Here is a 12,486-nt window from a genome sequence, read left to right as displayed (position 1 = left end):
CCCTCTTCTGTGTGGCAGTCCCTCAAATATTGGAGCACTGCTATCATGAACCCCTAATCCTTTTTTTCACTAGACTCATGATTTACATGTTTTTGTACACTTTATATGTTTATCATATATCATGACTATGGTATTGGTATACTTTGCACAAATTATTTTATTTTGGTGATGATGTTATTACTTTCCACCTTCATCCTTTGTATGATTCTCTCAAGAAATGTAACAGAATAGTCCACTCTGCAAGATTGAAATGTCCCTTGGACTCATCTGCCCTACCATAAAAGATTAGCCCTTCAAATATTTTGTGTTTCCTCCTGAATTCTGACAGAGTGTGACTTTTGGGATTAATTTAATAATGACAATGTAGACTAAACATTTTAATAAATAAATGAAGTTCCTTGGACGTCTGGAAGGCATAACTCTGACACAGCCATGGGGGAAGCCTGTAAAGTTTGTATTGTCTTCAACTCAGTTGTTTAACCACACAACTGCTAAATTCTGCCCTCTCTGGTGTGTCAGTAATACCAATCAGCTGTTCTTGCCCAATTAGCTAGGAAAGGAGAAGAGAAAACCAATTAACTCTCTAGACAGAATCATGAATAGGGCTATGCTGATCCCTCTTTTGAATATTCCACTCCTAATTTTACAAGAACAGCTTTGCCTAAACTGATGACTTTCCAGGTAGATTGGAACTACAACTCCCAGAAGACTGAATGAAGGATATGTAAATAGATGCATATCTGTGCTTCCCCAGATAACTGGAGAGCCCATTCTGAAAGATTCAGATCTGCAGGATATATCATATTCATTGGTTGTCCTTTATTGTTCTTCTGAATCCTATTTAGTACTTTCTGATGCTTATTTTGTATATCACTGGAGTTTGCATCACAACAATTTGCTCTGTAACACTCCAAATTCTGTTTAGGGAACTGCAGGTCTGGAAGTGACTGCCTATGAAGAAATGTCCAGTCTGGTGAATTACATTCAACCCATCAAATTTGAGAGTTTTGAAATTTCAGCACGTAAGAATGATTTGTTTTCTCCTGTTAAGGAAAACATTTTCATATGGTTAAAGAAAGCCTCAGACATATTTGCACTGAAAATGGCGTATTTATTAACTGTGTAAATGTCATTCTTTAACACTGTTCTATGTGTTTTAGGACTTATATATGGGTAGCTGAGGTGGTAGTGGACAAAGCCCTACTTCTAGTGGCAATATGATACAGGGCAGTACCAATTAAGGGAAATTTATTGCATCCCTAATGAATTGTATGTTTCAGTGATTCTCTAAGTGAGCAGAAGTTGACCCTGCTTCTACATGGTGTAAAATTAAATACGAGATTTACCTGCATGTGGACTTTTTGTGCATCACTGATTCATTGAGAGCTAAGAGGGAGAAAAATGTGTAACCATAGCCCTGTATCACTATCTGCATTTACATTACATTTGCCAAAGTTTATAAAAAACGTTCTCTAATTTGGGCCAAATATTGAATGAGAATTTCTGAAAGTGATGAAAACCCAAAGAAATTGCAGACTTTGTCCCTTCCATTTCTTTCGTGCTAGAATAAAGGATAGATAATAAATAATAATGAAACTGAGATAAAGAATTCAAAGAAATTATTTTCTATAAAAGATATTCATTTTGTGCAAATATCAGCAGTGGAAAAACTCAGATGATTCTACCTTTAATTTAAAAAATTAAATTTTTCTGACCCCCTTCCTGAATTTAGAGCAACTGGAGAGCTGGATTTTGATTTTCAAAATACTGTCAGCATTAACTCATGTTGTTGGAAATGCTGAGAGTTGAAGTTAAAGTATCTTGAGGATCCCAGCTTTCAAAGTTAATCTATTGTTTCTACTCCATTTTCAAACATGTTCCTAGACACAACAAAAATAGCTTCACTGCACATAAGTGGAAGCTTATTATACAATTATTTCATGAAAGTTCTACAGCTTGTGGCAAGTATAATTTGCAGCAACACAAATGCTATCCTCCTGCCAAGAAACACAGTTTAATAGCAACTTTGATTAGGCAGTGATTGACTCCTCCCATATTATCTGCAGAGGTAATGTCTACAAATGTGTTTGTTGCCATAAGTGATCTCCTGGATATGTTTCCATGCTCGATGGAATCCTGAAATGAATTTCCACCTGACCCCAACTCTTTCTGTGTTGTCTTTTATTTTTTTATGTGAAGAAGCATGTGCAACCAGCATTTTTATTTAGAAATGATAACAAAGATTGGAAATTAAATGGAAGAAGGGATGGATTTGGAAACAAAAGATTGATTATGCTTTATGTTTTCTTCCTTATTATTCCAGAGAAAAACCACAGTTATGTCGTTTCCTCCTTCACTGAGCTGAAGGCTTATGAGTTGTTGACCAGGTCACCCATCCAGTTTGTTGAGTATCCTTTTTAAAGACATCTCCTTAGTGATTAGTTATGTTATATATCTATATACCGGTAGAGAGCTCATTCCAATTTATACATATATGCCCAAAGAGAATTTCTCTCTACAAATGAAGTTGGAAAAATAGTCGCACATTACATGGTGTCAGACATAATGTGCAGTTACCTACAGAGTATAGTAACTGCTGTTTTTATTATTGTAATAGACATTGTTATTAGCTAGCTGCAGTGTGTTAATAATATTAGATATTAGGAATTCATTTAAAAGCTGTTCACTATTAATCATTCTACCTGGAGGATATGATTCTTGCATCAATATCTATTGAACTGCCCCAGAAAAACTCTTTCCACTATTTTATGTGTGCAAAACAATTATAAACAATAGCAAAGATGGTTTATTTCTGATAATCTCCTGTCTTCATTGCCTCTGTGTCCCTTAATTGCACTGTACACAGAATATTCTTTGTTCCCTTTCAGTTGCACAATGACATGTTTCAGCATAATATGAATTCAATAGAATAGAATAGAATTCTTTATTGGCAGGAATAGCATTTTGGTTAATGTGTACAACTGTTTATCCTATAAAATGAGAATAGTCGTTGCATTCATTCAAACAATGATCTCCTATTAAATGAAACTCAGCTACAACAAAAGACAGATGAGCCGAATTTATCCCAAAGGGACTCGGATAGATTCATCTAACTATATGCCACAGATGTTCTGGAATGTTGGGTGTCAAATGGTGGCATTAAACTTTCAGACAAATGGTGAGTGGAGTGCTTCTTTGGCTTGGGTCCATGTGCTGTATTAAGTTTCTGGCTCTGATATTGTTTTGCACAAATGTATTTACATACATTAAATACAAATGTATTTATTTAACAAACCTATATAGCTGCCCATCTATCAGAAAAAACTCTAAACAAAAACAGAATATATTAAAAAGACAATTTAAAAACAGTCAGCAATAAATAATATTGAATCCCAATAAAGCTTGCATCCATCCATTAACCACCCCATATCAAGACATCAGAGTTTGTTAGATCTGAATGGTTATGTGTCTCCTGACTTTAGTCATAATAGAACGAAAGGTGCCCCATTCAGTGAAGCTTGCTAATTTGCTTTTTTTTGTCCTGAGGTGAAATAATCTCCTCTGCCACTTCCTTTCCCAGATGTCCCCATGCAGCAGAACATGGCTCTGTTTGAATTCAATGGGCAAAGTGGCTATCTTCTTAAACATGACTTCATGCGTCGTCCAGACAAGCACTTTGATCCTTTTTCAGTGGATCGGATTGATGTAGTTGTGGCAAGCACTTTGTCAGTCACCGTAAGTAACCACTGTGGGATTGATTGGGGGATTTGCTGCCCAGAGGTATAGTGCCAAATATCCAGTGAATCTACTACCCAGTAAGATCTGCATGGCAAAGTAACTCTAGAGTGACCTGCAGGACATTCTGATTATAGAAAAATATAGTTGTTTCTGCATTTGAATAAATGAATTCATCTCATGCAATTAACACTCACTTGGCCAGTTGTAGCAATTGAAAGAAAGATGACACAAATAGACTAATTTGCAATTTTAGGCAAAATATCAGTGTATCTATTCTATTGCAATAGAGTATTGGACATGTACCACTTCATGTCCAAACAGAACAAACCTGTTTGAAGTCTTCTCACTGAGTAAGCTACCATATGGCCATGGCTATATTTGACTGCAAATCTGGTGTTCTCCAGCAGCTGGAAATATTCCCAAATCAATCTCTCAGTTCTTTGAATTCCTCATGTTCATGTAAGCAGTTGGTGTGCACATCTAATCCTTTTTTAAAAACATAATTCCTTTTCCTAGAAATACTAGCATCACCATGTTTAGGAATGTAACTGTGTCACTAGAACTAAAGAAAGCAGCTCAGAGAAAAATCCTTGTATTCAGGTAATATTAATTATACAGTCTAATTTCACTTTAAATACACAAATGTTACACAACTTTTGAATTTATGCTTCCAACTCAAAGGGGGGGGGAAGCTGTTTTTGAAGGGAATTATAATGTTCATAGATACTTTATGTTAAGCTTCAAATTACCTGCTTACTAAAATCTAGAAAACTAAAGAGAAACTAAACTAGAACACTTCTGAGTGATACTATGCATTTTTCTTGCAGTTTTTGATTCAAAAAAGCATTTAGTCATGCATTTCTATGAACAGCATTCCACAATAATATTTTCCCAATAGAATAGAACAAATATACAGTCTAAGAAATAAAGTGTAATGTAAAACTAATGGGTCTTAAATAAGCTAATGGGAAATGAACCTAAAGGAATTAAGTAGTAGCTTAAAACAAGATGCAAGTACATTCAAAGGTAGTTTACACATGACACAAAAGTGGGAATTATTCAATATGTGACCGTACTTAATAGTAATTACATGAACGAAGTATTGGAAATGAAACAAAATGAAAGTTAGCTTTTGCCCCAGCCCCATCCACACTTTTTTGGAATGTAGCCTGATCGCTCAAAGGCCAGATTCAGCCTGACAAATGTTATGTGTGCCCCTGGCCAAAAGGGGTAGGGGGGAGGATTTAAGAGCTAATGCTGAATCTTTATGTAACAAATTACTCTCCTGTTCTTGTTCCATGCACAGATCATTTCTGGCCAGTTCCTTTCAGAACGCAGCGTGAAGTCCTACGTAGAAGTAGAACTATTTGGTCTACCAGGAGATCCAAAGCGTAGATATAGAACCAAAGTGACACCAAATGCCAACTCAATCAATCCTATATGGAATGAAGACCCTTTTGTGTTTGAAAAGGTAACAATCCTTAATATAACGTTGTGTCACTTCCAAGGGTACTATGTCTGCTGTTTCCAGGTCCTGGGCATTTAAGGCAGGGGAGATTCCTCTATTGTTCTTAATATAGGAAGCAGTTGTAAAAATGGAATTAAATAAGCAGGATCAGCAACACATTTTGAGAGTAAATATTAGAATCATCGCTTAGTGATAGGATTGGGGAAAATATTCAGGAACACATTTCACTGACTAAAAGCTGTCCTCCTCAAAAATTCCAAGCAACAGAGGTTGTTATAATTTGTAGTTTCTAAGACATGTTTTATGGGCAGAATACTTTGCAGACTTCATTTCCTTGTTTCTAGTGACCCTCTCAGGTATTCCTTAATATTTCAATGCTGCAAATGGGAAATTTAAGAGAAAGCGAGGTATATTCAATTCAAAGCTTTTATTTGGGAGGGGGGGAAGCCCTCCTAAAATATGCTAGATCGAGGGTTACAAATTCTGTGCTTTCTAAAAAAAATTAAACATTTGCAAAAGCTCAAGATCACAACATATGGAAATATATCTCCTTTCAGTATAATCTTCATTATTCCGCACATGAGTTGCAAAGCATTTGTAATGCCTAGTATGAATATAAGAAAACCAATATAGAACTATCTTCTTAAAATTAGGAATGCAGAAAGCAGCCATATACAGATCAGCAGTAGTGCTTATGTAGTTCGCATTGTCCACAATGACTTTAGGTAGATAGGTGGGTAGAGGAAGAAAGAGAGAGTGGGGAGGAGGGAGAGAACCAAAAGATATAAAGAAGGCTCCAGTACAGCTGTTATTTACATATTTCTATTTTTTGTTTATACCTCTTGGCTATCAGCTCAGAAAAGTTTATGTTAGACAGGATCAACCCATATAGTGAACCTTCCCTGCATGTGGGTGGCTGACTTTGAAGCTGGCAGAAAATTTCTTTTTAAAAAAGTGATATTATTCTTGAGCTAAGCTGAATCAGGAAGTGAGAAAGCAGCTAATGAAAAGGAATAACTGGGGATGTGATGGGGAGAAAGGGAAACAGCTCTGCCACTTGCTTTTAAAATCTAAGTAAGCCATATCATCCAGTGGTGGGATTCAACCAGTTCGCACCACTTCGAGAGAACCAGTTGTTAACTTTCTGAGCAGTTTGGCAAACTGGTTGTTGGAAGAAATCATTAGGGCAGAGAACCGGTTGTTAAATTACTTGAATCCCACCACTGATATCATCCACACGAACATAGAAGAGAAGCCCTTTTAGATATGAAAGCACAGAAGATAAGGGGGCCTCCAAAGGGGACTAGCTGTAGTTTTCTCCACCTTGGGTTTTTTAGGTTACAAACTGTCATACAATTTTTTTCCTGCCAGATTTTGATGCCAGAGTTGGCTTCTCTCAGAATTGTAGCTTTGGAAGAAGGTGGGAAGTTTATTGGTCACCGCATTATCCCAGTTACTGCTGTGTGCTCTGGTAAGACACTTGACCATTTTTCTGACCATTGAACTTGACTGTTTCTCTCTTCTTCTTTTTTTACCACGACCTTGGGGTGGCTTCCCATAAATCTTGATGTCCTTCATAGAGCCAGAGGAGAAGGCTGGCTCAAAGCCATCTTTGTGCATTCCTCAAAAGCATAAAGTACTAAAGTAGGATCTCCTTGTGAGAACTAGAAAATCTGAAAACCTTTTATTCATGTCTAATTGATTACAATTAGAAGTAGCTTCACAGTGCTTGAACCCTACTCAGGGCTAAAAGATCTGAAAGTGAGGGTAGGGAGAACTATAGGAAATGGAGTAATGTGTGCCACCAGACTTTTACCTTATTTTTTTCTTCTTCTTATATTTGAAGGAATGCACAAAGAGAGCTCATTCCTTAAGGAAACACACACACTCACAGACACACAGAGACACACACAGACACGCAGCCACACACAGATACATAGAAACACACACACATATATATATGAAGGGATGCGGTGCCTCAATGCTAAGATGCTGAGGTTGTCGATCGAAAGGTCAGCAGTTCAGCAGTTTGAATCCCTAGTGCCGCGTAACGGGGTGAGCTCCTCTTACTTGTCCCAGCTTCTGCCAACCTAGCCTTTCGAAAGCACGTAAAAAATGAAAGTAGAAAAATAGGGACCACCTTTGGTGGGAAGGTAACAGCGTTCTGTGCACCTTTGGCGCTTAGTCATGCCAGCCACATGACCATGGAGACGTCTTCAGACAGTGCTGGCTCTTCGGCTTTGAAACGGAGATGAGCACCGCCCCCTAGAGTCGGGAATGACTAGCACATATGTGCGAGGGGAACCTTTACCATACATACATACATACATGCATACGTATGTATGTATGTTTAGGTATTTCATCATGAGTGACTTTTGTGAACTTTGGTATGAAACTGGTACACAGTTTACAAAAGCAGAAATAATATGATATCGAAGAACCTACAACGATGCTGTTTTTCTAGGCAAGCTCATTGCATTTCTTAACTCTGGTATCCAAATTGCCATGGCTATATATTTTCCTACTGGATTAATCCACTTTCTTTTTTTAGGCTACCATCATGTTTGCCTTCGTAGTGAAAGTAACCAGCCTCTTACAATGCCCTCTCTATTTGTCTATGTGGAGATGAAAGATTATGTTCCTGATTCATGGGCAGGTACAGTATTCTGAGAATGAAAGAGCAGGACATCTATACTTCAGTTGCAGCGTTTTAAAAAAGAGTAAAAGGTGGCTTTCACTCTTTATTGCTATTAGTCTTGATTTACTTCTAGATTTTTAAGATGAGGCCTGGTGTACATTGGCCAATTAAAATTATTTACAATACCTTCTGGATGAAGGATGTTGAAAAGATTCTCTTCGTTAAAATTGTGAAATAACTTGAATGAGGCATTGGATGAGGTGTTTTGTAGGTAGATATGAGGGTTTTAAGACAGCCTTCAATAAAGATGTCGATCTTAGATATAAGATGTCGATCCAAGATATAATCAGTGTAGAAGATTAGGGAATGGCCTTGAAGGACAGAAGGAAGAGCTGTCTTCTTCCTGTCAGGCAATAATCAGACAAACACAATTTAAGTCCAGTTCAAAAAAACTAAATTGAGAAAATGTCTCAGATAGGCCCTTCTCTCATTCACACAAGGAGAAAATGAGAGGGGATGAGAGCATACTCAAAATTGCAATATTCTGTACTGTAGTTGTTCCACGAAAAGTAATTTTAGACCTACATGGCATTGATTTCCTAGACTGGTCTAATTATGGAGGTACTGTCAATAAGAACCAGCCTATATTGCCATACTTGTAGCAACCACAGGATGCGTTTATCTTCTTTTCAGCTATTTATCAGTCTCCCAGGATAAGAGTAAGTAAGATAATGCCTCCTTCAGATTGATCTTTGCTCCTGGATACATCCATGCAGCTTTCTTGCCACAAGTGATTAGTCATTGCCTTACTCTGAAGATTATTTATTTATTTATTTCCCAATTGAGCCCACAGACCTGGTGTTCTTCAGAGGTTTCCTATCCAAACACAACCAGACCTGTTCTTATTTGATATTTTTCTTTATTTCAGCTATTGTTCTTATTTGGTTTTTGATCCCAGACAAGGTCAGCCAAACAGGACAAAGACGAGGAAGATTTAAAAGTCTTTTTTGCTTCTTTTCCTAGCTGAAGGAGGGTATATAAGTCCTTCTTAAGGAAAACTGTAAATGAGGATGTAGGTCACTCAGCATTGTTCTAGAAAAAATACACTTTGTTGCTCATATAAATGATATATCTTTGAACTAAATACAAGCCCGTTTCAGTTTTATCCCAATGCAGGCAAAATGCAGAAGCTTAAAAATCTATTACTGCAAGTTTTATGTCTTTATTTTTATTAGTTGATTTAGAATAACAGAAAGCATATAAGAAAAGGCAAATATTACTATGTTCTTAGTAAAGGAAGTAGCAATCAATCAATAGGAGATAATGAGATGGTATTATACATTTTGTTTTTTTTAAAAATAGATCTCACCATGGCTTTATCCAATCCAATAAAGTTTTTTAATGCACATGATAAAAAGATGAAGAATGCAGATGCTAATAATGGGGTGAGTTCTCCAAATAATATTTTGTTTGTGTAAAATATCTGATTTTGTATTTAGCTCAAATCAGGCTACTAGTGATAGAAGTTAAGTCAACATATTCCATCTCAGAATCTGACATGTCTCTTAATAGCAACCAAAGAAAAACAGAGATCAATTATTTTAAAGAGGCTTTTAATAAAATGGGCCAAATGTTGTTTTAGAATCATAAAATTAATACTTCTGAAAATACTTCAGTTAGGATCAAGAAAGTTATTCATACATTCTGAATGTTAACAGAGTTATCTGAAAGACAAGAAAAGTCTAAGAAATTGGGATAGCAAATAGTTTATAGATAGTCCTTGTTAATGACTGGTTGCTTAATGACCAAATTAATAATGGCTTCAGAAAGAGTGGTTTATGGCCTGTAAAGCACTTCCAACCATTACAAAACATTACACCAACACAATAACCTACAATCACATGATTATGATCTGCATGCTTGGCAACCAGTTCACTGATCATGTGATTGTCATTTGCAATGTACTCTGTTGGCTTTTCCAGAAGGTCAGTGGGGAGAGCAGCAGGGAAGGTTGTAAGTAGAATATAGGGAGGTAAGCTGAAATCCTTCATGGGGCTGGAGGAACAAAGTTGCAACCCTTGAATCCTGAAGATTTCATCTCTGTTCAGCCCAAAATGACATAGAACAATCCAGCCAAAGTTCAATTCTTTATTTGCTTACACACAACGGACAGAATCTGCCAGGATCTGCCCATACTACTCTCATCCTAAAGGATATACCCTGGGAGATTCTAGGGAGTGGCCATTCTAACTCTCTTCCTCTGTCTCCTATCCAGCTGTGGGTTGTGTTGCCTCTTGTCTCTCCCCTTTTCTTACCATGTGCTTACTCCTTCCTGGGAAACTGCTCCTTTACTATTGTCCATCACACCACCTCCCTCTCCGTAGACACCACTCTTTGCCTCCAGGAACAAAATAAAAGCCTGGATATATCACCGTGTTAGGGAGCAGCTGAAGTGCTGGTTTCCAGACTTGCTTTTCTCCACTTCTCATCTGATTTAGACAGTTATTCACAAACAGAGTGACCGTCTCATCAAGTCTTCAGCAGATTTCACATTTAATCATCAAGAAGCTGTAAAAGGAATTTTCTTGAAGCTAAGAATAAGACAGTAGTTGTTGTTGTTAGTTGCGAAGTCGTGTCCGACCCATCGCAACCCCATGGACAACGTTCCTCCAGGCCTTCCTGTCCTCTACCATCCTCTGGAGTTCATTTAAGCTCATGCTTACTGCTTCAGTGACTCCATCCAGCCGCCTCATTCTTTGTCATAATTAGAAGGTAGTGTCAGTAGTTAGAAGGCACATTTTACTGAGTTATCATAGGTCTAGATGCTGCTGAGCAATTTATTTGGAGTGGTCAACATGAAAAATATAGCAACGCATGTCTATTGAGGAAGTCATAGAATATTTGGGGCTGTCAGAGAACCTGAGGTCTTCAGTTTAAAGAAGTCAAGTGAACGGAAAAAGGAAATAACATTTTTCAGGTTGAGAAATTTTATTCACTGGCAGGACATTCACATGTGCTACCCTGAAGAATGATGATGGACTATCTCCACTTGTTACATATTTTATAGATGCACCTTATAATACTTCATCTTTCTTGCTGCTTTCATGCAGGAACATTAAAGTGCCAAACCAGAATAAAAAAGCAACAACAATATAGGATTGGGTAGGAAGCAGTCAATTTTTCCTCAGGATCTATTTTTGCACTGACACCAATTTTCTGCTGAACTTTATTTTATAGAAATCCATACAGGAAAAGGATCTTTCAATCAATGGGATACCTAACATCCTAGGAAGCTATTGCACTCCTTCAAATGGCCCTGCAGGTAATGTTATGGAAATGATAGGAGCTGAGAATGGGAGAACACATATAATTCACATATTGAAAAGAGATGGTGTAGCTCCCTGTGACAAGAAGTAGGATCAACCCACATCACTGGGACCAGTTGATCATTCTGACGATAGTAAACATCTGTTATAAAGGAATAAAGTTTTAGTCCATTGTGATGCTGTTTTCATTCTCCAGGAACCTTGATTACACCAAAGGAAGGGACCATGAAAGAAGCTGCAAAATTAATTACAGGTAAGAAAGTCCTCTCTTTTTAGCAATCTGACACAATGACACATGTAAACAGATTCTACACATATATCATTATTGCAAAATGTGTGGTGATTCAGCCAGAATATGATACATTCATATCAACTGGTGGGCTTTATCACATTACTTTTCAAAACCCACTCCACAAATTTATTCAGAGACTTCATTGTGGAAAAAATAGCAATGGGAATTAAGAAACCCCCTCCTCATTACAGTAAGAGGAGACTTGAAACCTTTCATTTTATCAAAGCCATTTAGGGTTTTTAGAGAATATATGATGTGGAAGGTATATGTTCCCAAACTGATTCTTTAGGACTTCAACAATTTACTTATCAATTCTTAAGAGACTATTTGCTTTGTCCTGGTTTTTTTCTGTCTTTTCTTTTATAGTATAGTATATCTTTTCTTTTACTTTCCCCAGTATTGTAGACTTCTTAGAGAGCTAGGACTTCACATAAATAGGGTGATTTGAGCCTTACCGTTTGTGACTCAAGTGAATCTAAATGTCTTTTCCAAGGCTGTCATTGGTACTCTACTCCAAAAGCTAATCTGTGGCATATTTCTCGGCTGCTGGTTCTTTTACTTGATATTCACTCTTGAAAGGCAGAAGCTACTTTGTATGTTATCTTAGTCTCATTTTTTTTCACTATGTTCTTTGACTTTTACTACTAGAGTTCCAGATCATTTGCATGTCTGCATATCTGCTCTGATAGCTGCATTTTCAGCTATCAGAGCAATATCATCAGCAAAGTGCAATTATCCAGTATGCATCAGCAATGATATTCCTTGTTCTTTCATAAAGCCAGCTTTGATTGCTAGCATCTCCCTTTCCATGCAGAGCTCTAATCTGCCTTGAGGCATTATTTTGTTAGCATATGAAATTAAGGATGTTAGATGATAGTTTGCTTTGCACATTCTTTTAAGTCTTCTTTCTTTAGTTTGGTATGTAGATTGACTTACTGCAATCTGCTGGCCACTCTGTCCTTCTCCGGTTCTAGCCAAGCTATGCTGGCATAGCTTGGCTAGAAAATTTAATGACTAATGGGCC

The 12,486-nt window shown here is 37.2% G+C and overlaps 1 protein-coding gene across 1 annotated transcript in view; it reads left to right on the top strand.

Moving 5' to 3' along the window:
* PLCB2 (phospholipase C beta 2) overlaps window positions 1-12,486 on the top strand; it is a 58,879-nt gene that overhangs the window by 33,515 nt on the left and 12,878 nt on the right. Inside the window, exons 16-25 of the mRNA XM_034417870.3 lie at window positions 926-1,022; window positions 2,324-2,408; window positions 3,054-3,178; window positions 3,581-3,735; window positions 5,045-5,209; window positions 6,578-6,677; window positions 7,758-7,862; window positions 9,207-9,289; window positions 11,082-11,166; window positions 11,367-11,423. Of these exons, the coding sequence (XP_034273761.2) occupies window positions 926-1,022; window positions 2,324-2,408; window positions 3,054-3,178; window positions 3,581-3,735; window positions 5,045-5,209; window positions 6,578-6,677; window positions 7,758-7,862; window positions 9,207-9,289; window positions 11,082-11,166; window positions 11,367-11,423 (1,057 nt within the window). The remainder of the gene's footprint in view (window positions 1-925; window positions 1,023-2,323; window positions 2,409-3,053; window positions 3,179-3,580; window positions 3,736-5,044; window positions 5,210-6,577; window positions 6,678-7,757; window positions 7,863-9,206; window positions 9,290-11,081; window positions 11,167-11,366; window positions 11,424-12,486) is intronic.

Source organism: Pantherophis guttatus, chromosome 1 (assembly GCF_059756535.1).
Source record: "Pantherophis guttatus breed Tessera chromosome 1, ASM5975653v1, whole genome shotgun sequence".
Taxonomy (NCBI): Eukaryota; Metazoa; Chordata; class Lepidosauria; order Squamata; family Colubridae; genus Pantherophis; species Pantherophis guttatus.
The sequence above is the reverse complement of the archived record's forward strand: the minus strand, read 5'-3'. Positions and strand labels throughout refer to the sequence as shown.